Raw genomic sequence first — 23,771 nt, forward strand, 5'->3', positions numbered from 1 at the left:
TAATGATAAAAGGGACAATTGATCAGGAAGACTTAACCATATTAAATATTTACGCACCTAATGACAGGGCTGCAAGATACATAAAGCAAATTTTAAAAGAATTGAAAAGTGAGATAGACACCTCCACATATATAGTAGGAGACTTCAACACACCACTTTCGGAGAAGGACAAGACATCCAGTAAGAAGCTCAATAGAGACACGGAAGACCTACTTACAAAAATCAACCAACTTGACCTCATTGACTTATACAGAACTCTCCACCCAACTGCTGCAAAATATACTTTTGTTTCTAGTGCACATGGAACATTCTCTAGAATAGACCACATATTATGTCATAAAACAAATCTTTGCAGAATCCAAAACATTGAAATATTACAAAGCATCTTCTCAGACCACAAGGCAATGAAGCTAGAAATCAATAACAGAAAAACTAGGGAAAAGAAATCAAATACTTGGAAACTGAACAATACCCTCCTGAAAAAAGACTGGGTTATAGAAGACATCAAGGAGGGAATAAGGAAACTCTTAGAAAGCAACGAGAATGAAAATACTTCCTATCAAAACCTCTGGGACACAGCAAAAGCAGTGCTCAGAGGCCAATTTATATCGATAAATGCACACATACAAAAAGAAGAAAGAGCCAAAATCAGAGAACTGTCCCGACAACTTGAACAAATAGAAAGTGAGCAACAAAAGAACCCATCAGGCACCAGAAGAAAACAAATAATAAAAATTAGAGCTGAACTAAATGAATTAGAGAACAGAAAAACAATTGAAAGAATTAACAAAGCCAAAAGCTGGTTCTTTGAAAAAATTAACAAAATTGATAAACCACTGGCTAGACTAACTAAAGAAAAACAGGAAAGGAAACAAATAACCCGAATAAGAAACGAGAAGGACCACATCACAACAGAACCAAATGAAATCAAAAGAATCATATCAGATTACTACATAAAATTGTACTCTAACAAATTTGAAAACCTAGAAGAAATGGATAAATTCTTGGAACAATACTACCTACCTAAACTAACACGTTCAGAAGTAGAACAACTAAATAGACCCATAACAAAAAAAGAGATTGAAGCGGTAATCAAAAAACTTCCAACAAAAAAAAGTCCTGGCCCAGATGGCTTCACTGCAGAGTTCTACCAAACCTTCAGAGAAGACTTAACACCATTACTATTGAAGGTATTTCAAAGTATAGAAAAAGACGGAATACTACCCAACTCATTCTATGAAGCTACCATCTCCCTGATACCAAAACCAGGTAAAGACATTACAAAAAAAGAAAATTTTAGACTTATATCCCTCATGAACATAGATGCAAAAATCCTCAACAAAATTCTAGCCAATGGAATCCAACAACACATCAAAAAAATAATACACCCTGATCAAGTGGGATTTATACCAGGTATGCAAGGCTGGTTTAATATCAGAAAAACCATTAATGTAATCCATCACATAAATAAAACAAAAGATAAAAACCACATGATCTTATCAATAGATGCAGAAAAGGCATTTGACAAAGTTCAACACCCATTTATGATAAAAACTCTAACCAAAATAGGAATTGAAGGAAAATTCCTCAACATAATAAAGGGCATATATGCAAAGCCAACGGCCAATATCACTCTAAATGGAGAGAACCTGAAAGCATTTCCCTTGAGAACGGGAACCAGACAAGGATGCCCTTTATCACCACTCTTATTCAACATCGTACTTGAAGTCCTAGCCAGGGCAATTAGGCTAGACAAAGAAATAAAGGGTATCCAGATTGGTAAGGAGGAAGTAAAGCTATCACTATTTGCAGATGACATGATCGTATACATGGAAAACCCTAAGGAATCCTCCAGAAAACTATTGAAACTAATAGAAGAGTTTGGCAGAGTCTCAGGATATAAAATAAACATACAAAAATCACTTGGATTCCTCTACATCAACAAAAAGAACACCGAAGAGGAAATAACCAAATCAATACCATTCACAGTAGCCCCCAAGAAGGTAAAATACTTAGGAATAAATCTTACCAAGGATGTAAAAGACCTATACAAAGAAAACTATAAAACTCTGCTACAAGAAATTCAAAAGGACATACTTAAGTGGAAAAACATACCCTGCTCATGGATAGGAAGACTTAACATAGTAAAAATGTCTATTCTACCAAAAGCCATTTATACATATAATGCACTTCCAATCCAAACACCAATGTCATACTTTAAGGGGATAGAGAAACAAATCACTAATTTCATATGGAAAGGAAAGAACCCCCAGATAAGCAAAACATTACTGAAAAAGAAGAAGAAAGTGGGAGGCCTCACCCTACCTGATTTCAGAACCTATTATATAGCTACAGTAGTCAAAACAGCCTGGTACTGGTACAACAACAGGCACATAGACCAATGGAACAGAATTGAGAATCCAGATATAAATCTATCCACGTATGAGCAGCTGATATTTGACAAAGGACCAGTGTCAGTCAATTGGGGAAATAATAGTCTTTTTAACAAATGGTGCTGGCATACCTGGATATCCATTTGCAAAAGAACGAAACAGGACCCATACCTCACACCATGCACAAAAACTAACTCCAAATGGATCAAAGACCTAAACATAAAGACTAAAACGATAAAAATCATGGAAGAAAAAATAGGATCTACCCTAGGAGCCCTAATACAGGGCATAAACAGAATACAAAACATTACCAAAAATGATGAAGACAAACCAGATAACTGGGAGCTCCTAAAAATCAAACACCTATGCTCATCTAAAGACTTCACCAAAAGAGTAAAAAGACCACCTACAGACTGGGAAAGAATATTCAGCTATGACATCTCAGACCAGCGCCTGATCTCTAAAATCTACATGATTCTGTCAAAACTCAACCACAAAAAGACAAACAACCCAATCAAGAAGTGGGCAAAGGATATGAACACACATTTCACTAAGGAAGATATTCAGGCAGCCAACAGATACATGAGAAAATGCTCCCGATCATTAGCCATTAGAGAAATGCAAATTAAAACTACGATGAGATTCCATCTCACACCAACTAGACTGGCATTAATTCAAGAAACACAAAATAATAAATGTTGGAGAGGCTGCGGAGAGATTGGAACTCTCATACACTGCTGGTGGGATTGTAAAATGGTACAACCACTTTGGAAATCCATCTGGCGTTATCTTAAACAGTTAGAAATAGAACTACCATACAACCCAGAAATCCCACTCCTCGGAATATACCCTAGAGAAATAAAAGCCTTCACACAAACAGATATATGCACACCCATGTTTATTGCAGCTCTGTTTACAATAGCAAAAAGCTGGAAGCAACCAAGATGTCCATCAACGGACGAATGGGTAAATAAATTGTGGTATATTCACACAATGGAATACTACGCGTCGATAAAGAACAGTGACGAATCTCTGAAACATTTCATAACATGGAGGAATCTGGAAGGCATTATGCTGAGCGAAATGAGTCAGTTGCAAAAGGACAAATATTGTATAAGACCACTATTATAAGATCTTGAGAAATAGAAAAAACGGAGAAGAACACATACTTATGTGGTTACAAAGGGGGGAGGGAGGGAGGGAGGGAGAGGGCTTTTTATTGATCAACCTGTAGATAAGAACTGCTTTAGGTGAAGGGAAAGACAACACTCAAAACAAGGAAGGTCAGCCTAATTGGACTGGATTAAAAGTAAAGAGGTTTCCGGGATAAAATGAAAGCTTCAAAGGTCAGCGAAGCAGGGGCTGGGGTCTGGGGAACTTGGTTTGAGGGGACTTCTAAGTCAATGGGCAAAACAATTCTATTATGAAAACACTCTGCTTCCCACTTTGAATTGTGGCGCCTGGGGTCCTAAATGCCAACAAGCGGCCATCTAAAATACATTAATTGGTCTCAACCCACCTGGAGCAAAGGCAAAGGAAGAACACCAAGGTCACACGACAACTAAGAACCCAAGAGACAGAAAGGGCCACCTGAACCAGAGACCTACATTATCCTGAGACCAGAAGAACTAGTTGGTGCCCGGCCACAATCGATGTCTGTCCTGTCAGGGAGCACAACAGACAACTCCTGAGGGAGCAGGAGACCAATGGGATACAGACCCCAAATTCTCATTAAAAGACCACACCTAATGGTATGATTGCGACTAGAGGAATCCCAGAGACAATGTTCCCCAGAACTTCTGATGGCACAGGACAGGAACCATCCCCGAAGACAAATCATCAGCCATAAAAAGGACTGGTCAGTTGAGGGGAGAGAGATGCTGATGAAGAGTGAGCTAATTAAATCAGGTGGACACGGGAGAGTGTGTTGGCAACTCTTGACTGGAGGGGGGATGGGAAGATAGAGAGAGAGAGAAGATGGCAAAATTGGCACGAAACGAGAGACTGAAAGGGCTGACTCAATAGGGGGAGAGCAAGTGGGAGAAGGGAGTAAGATGTATGTAAACCTACATGTGACAGACTGATTGGAATGGTAAATGTTCACTTGAAGCTTAATAAAAATTAAAAAAAAAAAAGAAATCAAACGCACATTGCATTGGGCAAATCTGCTGCAATGGACCTCTTTCAAATGTTCAAAAACAAAGATGTCACCATGAAGACTGAGGCGCGCCTCAGCCGAGCCGTTGGGTTTTCAGTAACCTCATATTCGTGCAAAAGCTGGGGGGAAAAGCGCAGAAGAACTGCCACCTTTGAATCGCGGAGTTGGCGAAGAGCCCCGACTCTGCCACGGGCCGCCAGAAGAACGGACAAGGATGCCTTGGAAGTAGTACAGCCAGCGCCAGCATGCTCCTCAGAGGCAAGGATGGCAAGACTGCGTCTCACACGGTTTGGACACGTTCTCAGGAGGGACCAGTCCTTGGAGAAGGACATCATGTTTGGTAAAGTGGAGGGTCACGAAAAAAGAGGAAGAGGCTCACTGAGATGGATTGACACAGTGGCTGCGACAATGGGCTCAAATACAACAGTTGAGAGGATGGCACAGGACAGGGCAGTGTTTCGTTCTGCTGTACACAGGGTGGCTGTGAGTCGGATCTGACTCATACCACCTAACAACAACGATAATCTCAAATAACCACAAAAACCATGATTATACCTAAGAAAATTAGTAATAATTTTGTAATATCCTCTAATAACTAGTTTGTGTTTAAATTTTCTCTAGTATCTTATGAATGTCTTTTGTAGCTGTTTTTATTTTGTTTCAGGTTGTTTTTTATATCAGACACCAATCTAAGTTTGTACATTGCTTTTGGCTATTTTGTCTCTTGGTCTCCTTTGGTCTAGACCACAATCCCCTGTGTAGCCTTGGTAGAATATGTTCTAGTGACAAAAAGAACAGCAAAGAAGTCTTAAACTTCACCAAGTAAGTTTATCGTTAGCAGTAGTATTGATATTACAGTTTTGTAACTATGTATATTGAAAAAGCAAGGAAATATATTATGATTATTAGTAATCAAGATTTTCATTATAAGAGAAAGTGAAATACAATATATAAAAGATAGGAAAAACTCCTGAAATGTTAAATTTGAAATAGACATATCAATATGAAATAAAAATTTCTTTTTATTTCGTAAAAAGGAAATGACTAATTGTGGTAAATGGCTGATTTCAGGTCTAAGGCAAAGAAGGTGAAAGATGAGGCTGTGTTACCTAGTTCAAGAAAACAAGTAGATGCTCAAAGACTAACAGGGTCATATCAAAAGGGACAGAGACTAGCCTGAAGAGGTTCCCACAAACCAAATTTGGAATAATGTGAATATCAAAAAGAATGATGACTGTAATTGCTTATAACACATAGAATAAATAAACAACCATGAGTCTAAAGTTATACTCCAAAAAGGGAGGGTGACAGTGGGATGGGGCAAGAACAGTTCTTTACAAAAGAATGCCATCTAATAAATATGGAAGGAATGATTCAATTAGAAAGTCACCATTTTGCAATCCCCCAGTATAATTGATTCAGATACGATCCTCTAGGGTTACATAAATGATTAGGTGAAAGGTTATTGGGAACAAATAATTTTTATAATAGCAAAGTATTAGCCCACAGATTACTTTCTAATTGGGAAGACTGTACTTTGTAATGGGTAAATGTGGGGGGTCACTGACTTAACCAAGTGATAAGTCAGTGTCATTAATAGCGGGATATCAGGTGCCTCCTGATAGGATGCAATGTGAAGAACACAATATAACTAGTTATGCCTTCTTGCCAAAAATATTTGATTTGAATGTAATAAAACTCCCTAACTTCCAGTTTACCAAAACTTAAAGGAGATAGAGAAACTAGTTAAACAATACCATTATGAAACAATCAGATAAATCCACAAGGTAGAATAGTTCTATAAGAAATGATCCTGGTCATTTCAAAGAGTTAATATCACAGGAGGAAAAAAAAAAGAGTTTAAAAAATAAACCATAAATAAAATCCCTAATACTTTTAAGTTTTTTATATTGTAGGAACCAAACACATATTGACTTATTTAAGACCTTTAGGAGAGGTGATTTCTTGAGCAATAGGCATTTAGTTATATTAGCCTTTAAAAAAAAAATTCTTAAGAGCTTCCTTAATTTGTATATTGAATGTCAGCTATCAAGTATTAGACTAATAAAACACGTGATTTATCTGGAGTCTATAAACTAGATATTTTGCCTTCTAAATTTGATATGTTCAGCAATAGGCTAACTTTTGCAGTAGTAAAGTCTACAATTTGGTAAGGTACAGATAAAGACTTTGGGTACATTTAAAATGAAAAGTTAGGATTTTTATGTTAAAATTGAAAAAGAGGTAATAGAATAGTAATACACAAGCGTTAACTGGGAATACAGGAGCAACTTTAATCCTTAGACACTTTAGGAGAAACTGAGCAGAAAAAGGAAAGGCTAGTTAATTAAGTAAATGTATTTTGTATCCTTTAGAGAATTTTTAAAAACAATTCTTGGTCATGTTGATTGAATTTTATTTCTACCCAAGTTATTCACTTAGGTAATAAATCCAACGCTTAAATGATGAAATAACTTATCCAAGTTGCATTATTTAAGAGACCTCTAATCCTTTATAATGGTTTCTTTTTCTCTTACAGCAAGCTAGTACTTTGGCAGATCTGGACAGTGGAAATATGGAAAAAATTATCCAACATGAAAATGTTACACTGTATCTGTGGGCAAACCTCAAGAAGAATCCAAGGTACTTCCATGGTTGATACTTTGCCTGTAGTGAAAAGACATTAGGGACATCCTGATTTCCAGGCAAGAAGGCTTGTTGCATAACAGTATGAGGTACTTGGGAAAGCCCGTGTTAGAAAGTCAGCTGCCTGGGTTCAAATCTAAGACCTGCAGTTTACCTTAGTCAACTTACTTAACCCTGTTGAGTTTCAGGTTCATTACCAGTAAAATAATGATTATGTAACTTGATAGGATTGAGGATTAAACAATAATGTATGTAAAGATCATAGCATGGTGCCTGGTACAAGTTTACATTCAGTAAATATCAGGTCTCTCCCTATTGTCACCCCCCCCACCAGAAAAAAGGAGAGGTAGGTGCTTTTTGCATGGCAAACTTAAAATACACATACACACATTTATCTTTGTTAGATGTTAAAGATAATGCATTTTCATTTTTGTTATTTTTAAGGTATTAAAGTAATGTTTTCCCAGTTGTTTTCAACAAACCAACATGTTTCTGATAAATGGTAGTGATAACGACAAATTTATGGTCATGTGGTTGCTGCTTAATCTTAAACATTTCAAATTAATTGAATTAGCATGGAAGAAAATTTTAAGGAAAAATTACCAGAATAAAAATTAAGAGGCTAAGGTTCTGACCCCAGCTCTGAAAAGACATAAGAAAAAATTGTACTTTACTTTCCATAGTTAGCAAAAGGAAGGAACAAAATAATTTCTAAGTTCCATTTGCTGTAAAATACTCTGTAGTTTTATTTTAATAAAAAAAAACCCCAAAAAACCCAATATGAGAACACTATGAGATTTTAATCAAAGACAATATTATTAATCTTTTCCATTATAAAATTACCACATGCAGAAGAATGAAGCAAATAAATCTGTATATTTTTAAAATAATAAAAATTATATGAATAGCCCTGTATTAACTCCCCAGGCTTAAGAAGAGAAGTAAAAGATATCTTTTACTAAGATAAGAAATAGTGGAAACAGACCCAGTTTTCTTTTATCTTGATGGTAATGGTGGTGGGAATTGTGAAGATGGTGAGTTAAGTATTAGAGTTATTGAGTTTGAAATACTTATGAGATATCAAATTGCAACTGTCTGAAGGCATTAAGAGAAAGCTGAACTGGAGATACATTTTTGGATGTCATCAGCATTATAGATCAATGGTTTTTACGTTTTTGGGAATCACAGACTCCTCTGAGTATCATATAATTTACATCTGCTGACATGTATGTAAGGACATTTTTTGACCTCTTAAAGTCCATCCAGAGATGACTTTTCCCACCATCCCACCTCAAGAAAAATAGAATCCATGTTAAAAACTTCTGATATATGTAGAAATTGAAGCCATAGGGATAATAACATCCATGGAGATTATGTAGAAGGAGAAGAAAAGAGCCATGGATTGAGACCTGAGTAATATTAACATTGAGGGGATGATTAGGATGATGTTTCCACAAAGAGGAGAATGGGAAAGACCTGTCAGAGATGGAGGAGAAAAATGTGGGGTCATGGATCTCAGGAGAGTATTAATGATGCAAAGAAAGGAAGTACAGTTGGGACTCAAAACTGGAGTGAAGTTAAAGTGGAGAGAAATGCTCATTAGGTATATATTTGCAACAGATCTAGAGTTTCCTAGGACCTCATCCTTTGTATTAAAATTAATTAATAACAGGTACAGAAGTATCAGTTTCTCTGAAACAAATATTGGATTTGAAATTCCAAGGATACTAGCAACATGTGACATTGCTCTAAGACTCCTACATACTCGTTATGATCATGTTACTCCACTGTGCCCTGTTCCGCGACCATTAAAAGTAGTACAAGATCCTTCCACAATAATTGAGCCTGTCAAAAATCAAGATACAGACATTGTAAAAGAAGCAATCAGCAAAGAGGACCAAGAACAGTCTAAACAACCAGGAAGTGAATCTGTCATGGTTCATGAAGAAATAAAAGTTAAGGAAGAAGGTGATGCTGAAGTACAAATGGTAGGACACCTTTAAATACATATATATATATATTAAAGATTATATATTTTTTATGTGTAGTAAGTGTTATTAGATTCCCTGAAGCAACCTCAAAATGTTTCCTAAACAACTAGAAATTGCCTGAATGTAATTTTCTTGGCAAGGGCTCAATTTTGAATGTGCATTTTTGTATTCCTTGCTTTCCATTAATAGTCACCATTCATAGTTGAGCTAGGTGTTTCAGCTTCGTAAAGTTCAGTACAGGTATTGTTCCTTTATATACTTATGTTCCTGAAAATATTTGAAGCACTAATTTTTATGTGTTTATTATGTTTCAAACTCACTTAAGGGAACAGGGAACTTGCCATTAAACAGAACCTGCCGTAAAAAAATTTCACAAACTGAAGGATTATCTTACGTTACTGTGTCACTTCCCTAGCTTTTGTTTTTGTAAGAATGAATTTTATGTAAAAACTGATTTTCTTAAAATATTGTTCTCTTAAAACTTGACATCATTAGTTATTATCACATATGTTTCCGACAATTTGATAGTCATACTTCCTTCAGCTGGTTTCTGCTCATTTTTCTATTTCCAGAATTTTCAATCTGCTTACTTATTATGTTTGAATAAATTGTCCCGAGAATTTAGTACTACTTCCTTAGCCCTAAGCAGTTTTGTTTGTTTGTTTGTTCGTTTGGCCATAGTCAAAGATCAAGATAGGGATATTGTGGAAATCATTTTAGGAAGTAACAGAGGTATCCAGTTTTTCTGCAAATGCTATAAGAATTGGTTTATCTTCTTTAAATGAAAGTGATGGTTAAGGATTACATTGAATGTAAATTTGAAATCAGAATAGGAATTACTAGATACTCTAGAAATATACTTGATTGAAAAACTTCATTTTACATATTCTACCAGCATCAAAAATTAGAAAGACTATAGCAATATGGAAAATGGATATAAAATAATAGTAAGTAAAAAGAATAATATTTAGATTATGAATATAACCATATAAAAATTAAAAAGATGTAACAGGAAGAGAACCCATAAGCCTGTATATAGCTGATATTTTAGAGAGGTGGAAAAATGATTTGTTCTTTGAAAATTTGTCATTGTTGTTAAAATGTTCTTTGAGCAATAGAGGTTTAAAAATAATTTCATTTTCCCTGTCAGGTGGTGTAGTAGCATTACTAGATGATCTTTTCTTTCCATCCCCTTTGCTGGACATATGGGAGGATTACAGTCCTCATCCTCTTGAAGTTAAACTTGGCCATGTGACTTGCTTTAATCAATAAGTTGTGAGTGAAAGTGACAAAATGATGTCTAAGGAGAGAGAGAAAACAAACAACAACAAAAAAAACAAAAACAGGAACGAGTATACAGGCCCTGGACTTATTTTTTAAATATGCACTTTAAAATCACTTAAAAATTTAACCTAACTTAAAATATGGGGGGATTTGTCATTGAAAATGAAGAACATATGAAAAGATACTAAAATTATTGCAAATATGAAAAGAGTATCTAAAAATGTTTCATTTCGATATGATCAAATATTGGGTAATTTCTCCCCCACAAGTTCCTGTATCACAATTAATTTTCTATAATTAATTTTTTACAGAAACTCATTGAAATTTTACAAAAGAACTTTATTAATTAGAAAATTGTGAAATAATTAGAAATCATATTGCTTAAAATATTCCTTGAATTTACATGACTACAGCAATTCTTTTTCATGTATTCTGTCTCAGTTAAAGCGGCCTCATGCAGTGCTGGTTTATTACAGTTCTGTTAATTTAGGAAATAGTTTATATTAAAAACATAAGCAGATGAATTCATCATAGTGCAGAACAGTACAGTTAATACATTTTCTCCAAGGCCTGTCATCTATTGTAGTAGAAAGTCAGAGGGTTCACTCTTAGCCAATGAGCTCAAAAGTACCAGACTAAGCTGTTCTCAGTTTGAATAGCTCTTACCAGTGTGTTTAATACATCTGGATTTTTCTGTCATTATTTAATGTTATGTAGAACAGTTGCAACCTATAGCTATGACTAAAGAAATGCAAATACTAATGTTGAAAATGCCACCAGTGTACCAAGGCAAAGAATTCCACTGGATGGTAAAATGCACGTTTTATGGCATATTGATGAAGTCTTCAAAGAAATAGTTTAGAAAACCCAAAGCAAAGATCACCAGGCAATTACTGAAAAGGCAGAAATTATTTTACTTTATGAAAGCAATGGAACCATCTCCATAGCCAGGGAAGCTAGACCAAGAATTGTGGAAGTGGTAGATGGGGGAACCTGGCTGGAGGAACTGTGCATTATCAGGGGATGTAAAAAAGAAGGGTTCTTGTCTAGAAGGTGAGGATTACATTCAGTCAGCACCCTCATTTTCAGGAACAAATCCTCTTGACACCACCAAATAGGTCATGTATGTAGATGATTATGTATGTGTGCTTTATCATTCTTTATCAAACTCCATGACATTTTGAAAAATCTAGTATGAATAATGCTGAAGTCTGTATGCTTTCCACAGAAGCCGAAGAATCCCGTATTAATGGTAAGTACAACAAGGCAGGAGGGGAAAGCCATTCCCTGTGCTGAAGGAGGATTGGGGGTTATGGGAAAGCCCCACCTCAAAACTACTTGCCAAGGTAGGCTGCATAGAAAAGGAGAGAGAGCAAACTTTAATGTTAACTGGGCCTATAAATTTGCAGCTAATTCTGAGCAGTGCAGGTGTGAGAAGATTTCAGGGGGTAAAAATAATCCCTGGATTTATAAAGAAAATCAGCTCAAAAGAAGGGAAAAAATAATGAAATTTATGTCAAAAAAAAAGATAAATGCTGGCTAGAACTAGGAGGTCTCATATCTATGTAAAAGAAGTTCCAGAAGTTGAGAATGGAGAAGTAATCAGAACAAAAATAAAATTTTCTTGAGGTGAGGAAAAATTTGTGTCTTCAGATTTAAAAGTCAAACTCAATTCAGCTAATATAGCTTGGTGGATTTCTGAGTTTAAACAAAAGGCAAATCCTATGCACACCAAACATTTTGGTGGCGGGGGGGAGGGGGGAAGAGGGTTACAACACTCAATGATAGAAGTCAAAGGAGTTCATTGAGTTCTGAGCTCAAATGATGTGACCTTAAAATTTTATGCGCAAACAAATCATTATTATAAGTAATCGAATTAAAAAAAACAAAACAAAAAAACCTGTTGCTATTGAGCCGATTCTGACTCATAGTGACCCTATAGGACAGAGTAGAACTGCCCCATAGGGTTTCCAAGGAGCAGCTGGTGGATTTGAACTGCCGACCTTTTGGTTAGCAGCTCAGCTCTTAACCACTGCCCCAACAGGGAATTAAGAACCAATAATTTAGAGTTTTTTATTTTTATTGTGGTTTAAGTGAAAGTTTACAAATCAAGTCAGTCTCTCATACAAAAATTTATATAAACGTTGGTATGTATTCCTAATTGCTCTCCCCCTAATGAGACAGCACACTCCTTCCCTCCGCTCTCTTATTTTCGTGTCCATTCAGGCAGCTTCTGACCCCCTCTGCTCTCTCATCTCCCCTCCAGACAGGAGATGCCAGCATAGTCTCAGGTGTCTACTTGATCCAAGAAGCTCACTCTTCACCAGTATCATTTTCTGTCCCATAGCCCAGTCCAATCCCTGTCTGAAGAGTTGGTTTTGGGAATGGTTCCTGTCTTGGGCTAACAGAAGATCTGGGGACCATGACCTCTGGGGTCCTTCTAGCCTCAGTCAGACCATTAAGTCTGGTCCTTTCATGAGAATTTGGGATCTGCATCCCACTGCTCTCCTGCTCCCTTAGTGGTTCTCTGTTGTGTTCCCTTTCAGGGCAGTCATCAGTTGTAGCTGGGCACCATCTAGTTCTGCTGGTCTCAGGCTGATGTAGTCTCTGGTTTATGTGGTCCTTTCTGTCTCTTGAGCTCATAATTATGCTGTGTTGTTGGTGTTCTTCATTCTCCTTTGCTCCAGGTGGGTTGAGACCCATTGATGCATCTTAGATGGCCGCTTGCTAGAGTTTAAGACCCCAGATGCCACTCTCCAAAGTGCACTGCAGAATGTTTTCTTAATAGATTTTATTATGCTAATTGACTTAGATGTCCCCTGAAACCATGGTCCCCAAACCCCCACCCCTGCTACGCTGGCCTTCGAAGCATTCAGTTTACTCAGGAAACTTCTTTGCTTTTAGTTTAGTCCAGTTGTGCTGACTTCGCCTGTATTATGTTGTGTTTCCCTTCACCTAAAATAATTCTTATCTACTATCTAATTAGTGAAAACCCCTCTCCCTCCCTCCCTCCCCACTCCTGTAACCATCAAAGAATATTTTCTTCTCTGTCTGAACTATTTCTCCGGTTCTTATAATAGTGGTGTTATACAACATTTGTCTTTTCGCAACTGACTAATTTCACTCAGCATGATGCCTTCCAGATTCCTCCATGTTATGAAATGTTTTACAGATTCATCATTGTAGAACCAATAATTTATAATTTTTTCTCAGACTAGGCAGGGGGGAAAGCAGGCATTTTCATATACTATTGTGAGGAATATAAATTGGTGTAATTTTTCTGGAGGGCAATTTGGCACTATGGAAATGTGTCTATGATTAGTGAGTATACTTTTTTGTAATTATTAGGAAATAATAAAACAAGTAAGTGAAATTGAATGTGCCAAGATGCCCATTAAAATATTTTTATAGTAGCAAAAAAGTCCACCGATTTAATTATAAAAAATCCAAACAATACAATATTTGTAGCTATTCAAAATGACAATGTAGACCTTACAAACTTTTATTTGAAAAGAGGCTTAAGATATATTGTTATGATTTTTTAAGTTAAAAAACTTATTTGTAATATTATTCCATTGTTGTGAAGAAAAAATATTTATTTTTGAATGCATAGGAAAAATTCTGGAAGCCTACTCAGCAAACAGTGGGTGTGTTTGGTGATGGCAGGGGGGCAGGGAGAGGTGAAAAAGGTGAGAAGGTGGTGTGTTATCAGTAGTTTTTACTCCTTACTTCATACACTTCTGTAGTGTTTGAATTTTTAGTAAATGAGCACTGAGCACACATTCCTTTCCTAACAGGAAATGAAACCATAAAGCTACTTTCTTTTTTTAGTTTTAAAGGGGAAACATTCATGATAAGCCTCTCTGCCACTGCATTTGCTATTATTTCGTTGTGAAATTTTCTTCCTCCCATCACCCTCACCTACCTTTCCTAACTTCTATTTGTCTTTCAAGAGTTACCTTAAATTTTACCTTTGCAAAATTCTCCCCTTCTCTTCAGATTAAATTAGACGTTCCCTCCACGATGCTCTTATCATTCTGTTTAATTATTAGAATTCTTGCCTTAACCACTAAATTAGTATCTTGAGGATACGAATTTCTTGACACACTCCGTATTCACAATGACCACACACACAAACTCCCCCCAAATCCATTGCTGTCCAATCAATTCTGACTTATGGCAATCACATGTGTTACAGAGAGAACTGCTCCATAGGGTATTCCTGGCTGTAATGTTTGCAGAATTAGAACCCCGGTGGCACAACAGTTAAGCACTTAGATGCTAACCCGGAAGATTGGCAGTTCAAATCCACCCAGCGGCTCCATGGGAAGGAAGACCTGGCGATCTGCTCCCATGAAGATTAAATTCTAGAAAATCCAATGAGGCAGATCTGCTCTGTCACATGGGATCACTATGAGTTGGAACTGACTTGACGGTATCCAACAACAACGTTTACAGAAGCAGATTGCCAGGACTTTCTTCTGTGGCACCACTAAATGGGTTCAAACTGCCAACCTTTAAGTTAGTAGTCAAGTGCAAACTATTTGCACTACTTAGGAACTTCATATTCACAATAAAAAAAAATACATAGCCCATAATACATGATACCCCATTGCTGTCACATCAGTTCTGACTCATAGTGACCCTATAGGACAGAGTAGAATTACCCTATAAGATTTCCATGGAGTGGCTGGTGGATTCAAACTGCTTATCTTTTGGTTAGCAGCTGAGCTCTTAACCATTGCACCATCAGGGCTCCACATAATACATGATAGGTACTCAATAAATGTTTATTGAATGAATGAAGAAATAAGTGAATTAATGGCTTGTTAAGTGATTATAAGCTGGCCATGACTTATAAGAAGTTTGATGTGAACAACCCATATCAGGGAGTCCAACCCTATCCTCATCAACATATTCTGTATATCAGAGATACTTAAGACCCTTTCAATTACTGTTGAGTGTGCTGGGGACCATTTCTGCTACCAGTAGGGAATCTGCAAGCCTGTCAGTAGAAATTCTTGGGAAACTCCTGTCTTCTCAGCACTTCTGATCCCGTGTAGTGATTCAGCATAGTACCTGATGATAAAACTTGTTGCCATTGAGTCGATTCTGACTCATAGTGACCCTATAGGACAGAGTAGAACTACCCCATAGGGTTTCCAAGGCTATTATCTTTATAGAGTCACTGTACCAAAAAGAATTGGTCAGTGTTCAACCATTTCAGGAAGCAGCGTATGATCTAGAACCAATGGTATTGAAGGAAGAAGTCCAAGCAGCACTGAATGCATTGGTGAAAAACAAGGCTTCAGGAATTGACAGAACACCAATTGAAATGTTTCAACAAATGGATGCAGGGCTGAAGGTGCTTACTCATCTATGCCAAAAAATTTAGAAAACAGCTACCTGGCCAACAGACTGGCAGAGATCCATACTTGTGATCCAACAGAATGCAGAAATTATCAAGCAATGTCATTACTATCACATGCAAGTACAATTTTGCCGAAGATAATTCAAAAGTGGTTGCAGCAGTATATCGACCGGGGACTGCCAGAAATTCAGGCCGGATTCAAAAGAGGACATGGAATGAGGAATATCATTGCTGATGACAGATGGATCCTGGCTAAAAGCAGAGAGTACCAGAAAGATGTTTACCTGTGTTCTCTTGACTATGCAAAGGCATTCGACTGTGTGGATTGTGACAAATTATGGACAACATTGTGAATAATGGAAATTCCAGAACATTTAATTGTGCTCACGTGGAGCCTGTACATAGATCAAGAAGTAGTCATTCGAACAGAACAAGGGGATACTGTATGGTTTAAAATCAGGAAAGGTGTGCATCAGGGCTGTATCCTTTCACCATACTTATTCAGTCTGTATGTTGAGCAAATAACCTGGCAAACTGGACTATATGAAGAAGTATAGGGCATCAGGATTGGAGGAAGACTCCGTAACGGCCTGCGAGATGCAGATGACACAACCTTGCTTGCTGAAAGTGAAGAGGATTTGAAGCACTTACTGATGAAGACCAAAGATTGCAGCCTTCAGTATGGATTATACCTCAATGTAAAGAAAACAAAAATCCTCACAATTGGACCAATAAGCAATATCATGATAAATGGAGAAAAGATTGAAGTTGTCAAGAATTTCATTTTACTTGGATCCACAATCAACTCCCATGGAAGCAGCAGTCAGGAAATTAACCGATTTTTTTTTATTGCATTGGGCCAATCTACTGCAAAGATCTCTTTAAAGTGTTAAGAAAGCAAAGATGTCACTTCAAGGGCTAAGGTGTGTGTCATGGATTGAATTGTGTCCCCCCAGAATATGTATCTACTAGGCTAGGCCATGATTCCCAGTATTGTGTGATTGTTCACCATTTTGTTATCTGATGTTATTTTCCTATGTGTCGCAAATCCTATCTCTATGATATTAATGAAATGGGATTAGCGGCAGCTATGTTAATGAGGCAGAACTAAATCTACAAGATTAGATTTTGTTTTAAGTCAATCTCTGTTGAGATATAAAGAGCAAAATGAGCAGAGAGACGGGGATCTCATACCACCAAGAAAGTAGTGCAGGGAGTAGAGCACACCCTTTGGACCGGGGGTCCCTGCACTGAGAAGCTGCTAGTCCTGGGAAAGATTGATGATAAGGACCTTCCTCCAGAGCTGAGAGAGAGAAAGCCTTCCCCTGGACCTGATGCCCTGAGTTTGGACTTACAGCCTACTCGACTGTGAGAGAATAAATTGCTGTTTGTTGAAGCCATCCACTTGTGGTATTTCTGTTATAGCAGCACTAAATAACTAAGACAGTGCACCTGACCCAAGCCATGGTATTTTCAATCACCTCATATGCATTGGAGAGCTGGACAATGAATAAGGAAGACTGAAGAAGGATTGATGCCTTTGAATTTTGATGTTGGCAAAGAATATTGAATATACCATGGACTGCCAGTAGAATGAACAAATTTGTGTTGGAAGAAGGACGGCCAGAACGCTCTTTGGAAGCAAGGATCATGAGACTTCATCTCACGTACTTTGGACATTTTATCAGGAGATACCAGTCTTTGGAGAAGGACATCATGCTTGGTAAAGTAGAGGGTCAGTGAAAAAGAGGAAGACCCTCAATGAGATGCATTGACACACTGGCTGCAACAATGGGCTCCAGGATGGTGCAGGACTAGAGAATGATTTGTTCTGTTGTACATAGGAGTCTCTATGACTCAGCACCCAGCAACAATAATCTTTACAGAATAAGATTGCCACAATTTTCTCCCGCAGAGTGGCTGGTGGGTTTGAACCTCCAACCTTTTAGTTAGCAGCCCAGCACTTTAACCACTGCACTACCAGCGTGATTTCCACTACTACAAGGCTTCTGGAAAGGTTATTCCTAGCTTTCCATTTGGAACTCACTGAGTTTGAAGCAATATTTATGGATGATGGTTAGGTATGTATTTCTTTATAATTACAGCAATAGGAGACCTATCATGTATAACACTATTATTATGGAAGATTGTATTCTGAGTTTTAAAAATTGGCATAGAAATTCATGCAACTCAATTTGTGTGTGTGTGTATGTGTTAGGGATAACCTGTTAGGTGAATAGGCAAACTCACTATTTCAGGTTTAGAGGAAGAAATGCACCTATTTTTACAACTTATTTTTTGTGATTTGGGATAAATTGCTAACCTTCATGTTTTTAGCTTGGCATATTTTTTTATAACCAAAATCAAACCCAGTGCTGTCGAGTCGATTCTGACTCATAGCGACCCTGTATTTTATTATAAATAGTCACATTTCATATCTTTCTAAAGAATCTGGAGGGTAGTAATTTATTTGTAAGGCCAATATTATATGTACCATAATGAAGGAATTTTTGGCCCAGAATACCTGAGTTATGCTTAATATGTGATACAATCACGAATAATGGGTATTTAGTACTTAAAAAACCCACGGTACTAAAAACCCATTATTTTATTTTATTTAGTACTTAGTTTAAAAATTAGATCTCTTAGATTTAGAAAATGGTACAAGTATGTGGAGTTCCTGGGTGGTGCAAATGGTTAACATGCTCAGCTGCTAACCAAAAAGTTGGAGGTTTGAGTCCACTCAGAGGTGCCTGAGAAGAAAGGCCTGGCAATCAACTTCCAAAAAATCAGCAATCGAAACCCTATGGAGCACAGTTCTACTCTGACACAGTTGGTTACAAACTTTGTGCCTTTCCTGTTTCATGGTCTATTAAGGACTTTGCCACTAGAGGGCTCTTAATACTATATTTTAGTTAATTTAAATATGTAAAAATAGCAGTACTATAGGTATTGGGTAATAATGTCTTCCCTATTAATACATCTTACAAAGTGTTTATAAGAGTCTAAGTGTAGCACAGTTATGGGAAACATTTTTTAAAAAGCGATAATCACCAGAAATGCGATCTAAGGGGCATGCATGATAGTATGTGGGTCTTTGGACTTGGTAAAATTCAAGTTAAAAGTGGCCTCTGTCTTTGAGATACTCTGAACAAATAGGATTTAGCATAAATATAAAACTGTTATGTAAAATATATTAAATGATTTGTCAACATTTACTAGTTGCTGGCTATAAGGAATTTCACACGGTCCTTGTATTTAATGAGCTAACACTCTTGTGGAGGAGAAGAGTAGCAGTCACCGTGCATTCTCGTGTGTGCAACGAGAGAGAGCATGCCTGGGGCTTAAGAGATCAAGATGAATCCAAAATAAAAACAGAGTGAGCAGATGGAAGTCTTCTCTGATGAAGCAACATTTCAGCTGAATCTTTTGATAGGCATGGAGGAGTCTAGGAAGGAAGGAAGGAAGGGTGTTCTATTCTGGTCAGAGGGAAAAGAATGGAACGTGAAATAGCCTAGAGATTCAGGGACCTCTTGTGATCACCTTGGATAAATTAAAAATCCATGAGAATACCCCATGTAAAAACCTAGCGTCAAAGCTCCTTGCTTTTGTTGTTGTTGCCGTCAGGTTGGCCCCCAACTCATGGCGACCCCATGCATGACCAATCTAAATGCTGCTGGGTCTTGCACTATCCCGTGACTGGTTGTGGATTGGACCATTGTGATCCACAGTTTCCATTGGCTGATTTCTGGAAGTAGATCTACAGGCCTTTCTTCCCAAAGCTCCTTAACATTCAACAATCTTTAACTGTTCACAGCAGCCTATTTCTTTGGTCATACCGGGACCTTGTTCTTATTCCTTTGTGCAATCAATAAATATTTACTAAATGTCTAACTACTATGTGCCCGGCACTGTTTTGGCCTCAGTGGACAGTGGTGACAGTGCACTCATGGTTTACACACAAGTCAGGGAAAACCAACAAAACTGGGAAATACCATTTAGTAATAAATGTCACAAATGGAATTAATCAGGGAGATGTGATAGAGAATGAGTGATGGTGACTTCAGATTAGGTGGGTAGGGAGGATATGTCTGCTGAGGTAATTTTTAAGCTGAGACCCAAACAACAAGAAGAAATTAGCTGTACAAAGATTAGGATAATACTCTAATCCGAGGGCACAGTTACTGCAAAGGTCATAAGGTAGAAACAAGGACCAGGAAGAAGGCCAGGGGGCTGAGTATAGTGGACAAGGAGGCAGGCAGCATGAGATTAAGTCAAAGAGGAAGGCAGAAGTGGTAGAAGTAAAGGCTCATATAAGGCCAGAGTAAAAAGATGTTATTGTAAATGCAATGGGAAGCCATCAGAGTGACGTGTTCTGATTTATGGCTTAGAAAGTTATTTTGGCTAGTCTGTAGAGGATGAATTGTGAGGGGCCAGAGTAAAAGCACAGTGCCCAGGTGAGTCATACTGGTGAGATGAATGGTAATGGTGGCTTGGACAAAGGTGGTACCAGGAGATAGGGAAAGGTGGATGTCATGGATTGAATTATCTCCCCCCAAAATATGTGTTTAAGTTTGGCTGGGCCAGGATTCCCATTATTGTGTGATTTTCCTATATGTTGTAAATCCTGCCTCTATGATGTTAATGAGGGAGGATAGGCAGAGGTTGTTTTAGTGAGGCAGGACTCAATCTACAACATGGAATTGTGTCTTGAGGCAATCTCTTGAGATACAAAAGAGAGAAGCGAGCAGAGAGACAGGGGGACGTTATACCACCAAGAAAGCAGTGCCAGGAGCAGAGCATGCCATTTGAACCCAGGGTCCCTGCGTAGAGAAGCTCCTAGTCTGAGGGAAGATTGATGAGAAGGGCGACAGAGAGAGAAAGCTTTCCCCTGGAGCTGATGTGCTGAATTTGGACTTCTAGGCTACTTTACTGTGAAGAAATAAATTTCTGTTTGTTAAAGTCATCTACTTGTGGTACTTTTGTTATAGTAGCACTAGATAACCAAGACTGTGGATATATTTGGGTATGTTTGGGAGGTAAAATAAACAAATCCCACCGAATTTTTACCTTGCAAAACCAGGCAGATGGTGGTGCAGTTTACTGAGATGGACAAGACTGGAGAAAAGCAGTTGAGAGTGGCAGAGAAATACGAGTTTTGTTTTGAACACAGTATGTTTGGTACACACAAATGGAAACGTCAGCAGACGATATGAATCTGAAGTTCAGAGGAAGGTCAGACACAGCTACCATATACATGCTGGAGCGCAGGTTGTGCAGTGCAGTCCTAGAGTTCAGGAGGGCATGTGGCCTAAAAAGCATCATTAGCATAGATTTGGGAACCATCAGCCTGTAAAAACCAAAAATCAGTTGCTGTTGAGTTGATTCCAACTCATGGTGACCCCTTGTGTTGCAGAGTAGAACTAAGCTCCATAGTGTTTTCATGGCTGTGACCTTTCAGAAGCAGATCACCAGGCCTTTCTTTCAAGGTGCCTCTGGGTAGGTTCTAACCGCCAAATGTTCAGTTAGTAGTTGAGCACTTAACCATTTATACCACCCCAGGACTCCATAGATAGTATTTAAAGCCACAGGAATGAGACTTCAGGTAGCAAGCACAGGATATTGGTTTTTAACTTTTATCCAAAATGAAGCAAGTGAGGCTATATTTTCAAAGTTCATCTTTAATCACTTATCAAGATTCAGTTCCAGCAATGTATTCTGAAGTTATAGTTACATTTAAATTATCTTTATGAAAAAATGTATTTCAGATCAATGAACTTCCTTTGTATAGATCATCTTTTAATGAACAGTAAAATTTAAGGCAGTCTATCAGATTTGTAAACTGTTCAGTGCTGACATTTTGTAGATGTGGAATATTAAGATCACTTACTTTACTGAAAATTGCTGACATCAGCGCCTTGTATTCTTTTCCAGTATTTTCCTGATATCTTGTGTGTGTGTGAATTTTGATTGGTTTAATTTTGTTTTCACTTTTACATCTTTAATCCATCTGGAATTTATTTTAGTATAAAGTGAGAAGTAAGAATCTAAATTTATTTTATTTCAAATTTTAATTGGCTATCTCAGAACACTTAAAATGTAAATATAGCCTTTTCTCATTCATCTGAAATGACGTATGCTAAACTTTCAAGTGGATCTCAACATATATTTCTGGAATTTCTTTTTTGTTTTCACTGATCTACCTATTCATGATCCTGGTTATGTTTTTATATCATATTCAAAATGTACATGTATTAAAAGAATTGCCATTTTACCAATATCTGCATTTATCAAGTTGTAATGAAAAATACTCTGCTGTGGTTCTTTGATGTTCTTTCATATTTTAATCAATTCCCGTATATTTTTACGCAAATAATGCATGCGTTAGAAGTTTTTTTTGCCAACCACGCAACCCCCTCACACGTTATTTTCCTAGGTGTGCTATGCGTGTTATATGTGTGGGCATGTTATTTGCAAAATACAGTATATTCCTCCAAGGTATCAGTGAAAAGTTGTACTTGAGCTACCTTCTTTGTTTCATATTGTCAACTATTCCAACCAGATATCTTTAAAAAATTGTCTCCAAATAAATCTATAAATGTTTTCAAATAAAAATTCAAGTTGATAATGTTTGAAACTTGACCAAGTACCACTGAAGCTTATCTAGAAGAAAAAAATGCATTAAAAATAGTCAGTTTCTCAAAATAGCCTGGTACTGGTACAACGATAGACACATAGACCAGTGGAACAGAATGAGAACCCAGGTGTAAGTCCAAACACCCATGGTCAACTGATCTTTGACAAAGGCCCAAAGTCCATCAAATGGGGAAAGACAGTCTCTTTAACAAATGGTGCTGGCAAAACTGGATGTCCATCTGTAAAAAAAATGAAACAGGACCCATACCTCACATGATACACAAAAACTAATTCAAAATGGATCAAAGACCTAAATATAAAGCCTAAAACTATAAAGATCATGGAAGAAAAAAATAGAGACAGTGCTAAAAAAACTTGTTGCCATTGAGTTGTAGGGTCATAGTGACCCTATAGGACAGAGCAGACCTGCTCCACAGGGTTTCCAAGGAGTGGCTGGTGGATTCGAACTTCCTCTCTTTTGGTTAGCAGCCGAATGCCTAGACACAATGCAAGGGACCCTAATGTACAGCATAAATAGAATACAAATCATAACTAACAATGCACAAACATCAGAAGGGAAACTAGATAACTGGTATCTCCTAAAAATTAAACACTTAACTCATCAAAAGATTTTACCAAGAGAGGAAAAAGAGAACCTACAGACTGGGAAAAAAATTTTGGCTACAACATATCCAGTAAGGATCTAATCTCAAGTCTGTAAGATACTGCAACTCCTCAACAACAAAAAGACAAATAATCCAATTAAAAAATGGACAAAGAATATGAACAGACACTTCACCAAAGAAGACACTCAGGCAGCTAACAAACATAAGTAAATACAATCGTTAGCCATTAGAAAAATGCAAATCAAAACTACAACAAAATACATCTCACCCTGCAATACTGGCACTAATCCAGCAAAATAACAAATATTGGGGAGATTGGAACTCTTATACACTGCTGATAGGGATGTAAAATGGTACAAGCACTGTGGAAATTGATATGGCACCTCCTTAAAAAGCTAGAAATAGAAATACCATAAAAGCCAGCAATCCCACTCCTAGGAATATACCCTAGAGAAATACAAGCCATCACGCAAGTAGATATATGCACACCATGTTTATTGCAGCATTATTCACAACAGCAAAAAGATGGAAACAACCTAAGTGCCCATCAACAGATGAATGGATAAACAAATTATGGTACATACAGTGGAATACTATGCAACAATAAAGAACAGTGATGAATCTGCAAAATATCTCACCGTAGGGTATATACCAAACCAAAGCAAA

General features: G+C 37.3%; 1 protein-coding gene across 1 annotated transcript in view; it reads left to right on the forward strand.

The window, feature by feature from the left end:
• The window catches only part of DNAI7 (dynein axonemal intermediate chain 7), a 54,435-nt gene that overhangs the window by 16,458 nt on the left and 14,206 nt on the right, over positions 1 to 23,771 (forward strand). Inside the window, exons 6-7 of the mRNA XM_023554887.2 lie at positions 7,091 to 7,194; positions 8,870 to 9,185. Of these exons, the coding sequence (XP_023410655.1) occupies positions 7,091 to 7,194; positions 8,870 to 9,185 (420 nt within the window). The remainder of the gene's footprint in view (positions 1 to 7,090; positions 7,195 to 8,869; positions 9,186 to 23,771) is intronic.

This window comes from Loxodonta africana, chromosome 4, assembly GCF_030014295.1.
Source record: "Loxodonta africana isolate mLoxAfr1 chromosome 4, mLoxAfr1.hap2, whole genome shotgun sequence".
In the NCBI taxonomy this organism is placed as follows: Eukaryota; Metazoa; Chordata; class Mammalia; order Proboscidea; family Elephantidae; genus Loxodonta; species Loxodonta africana.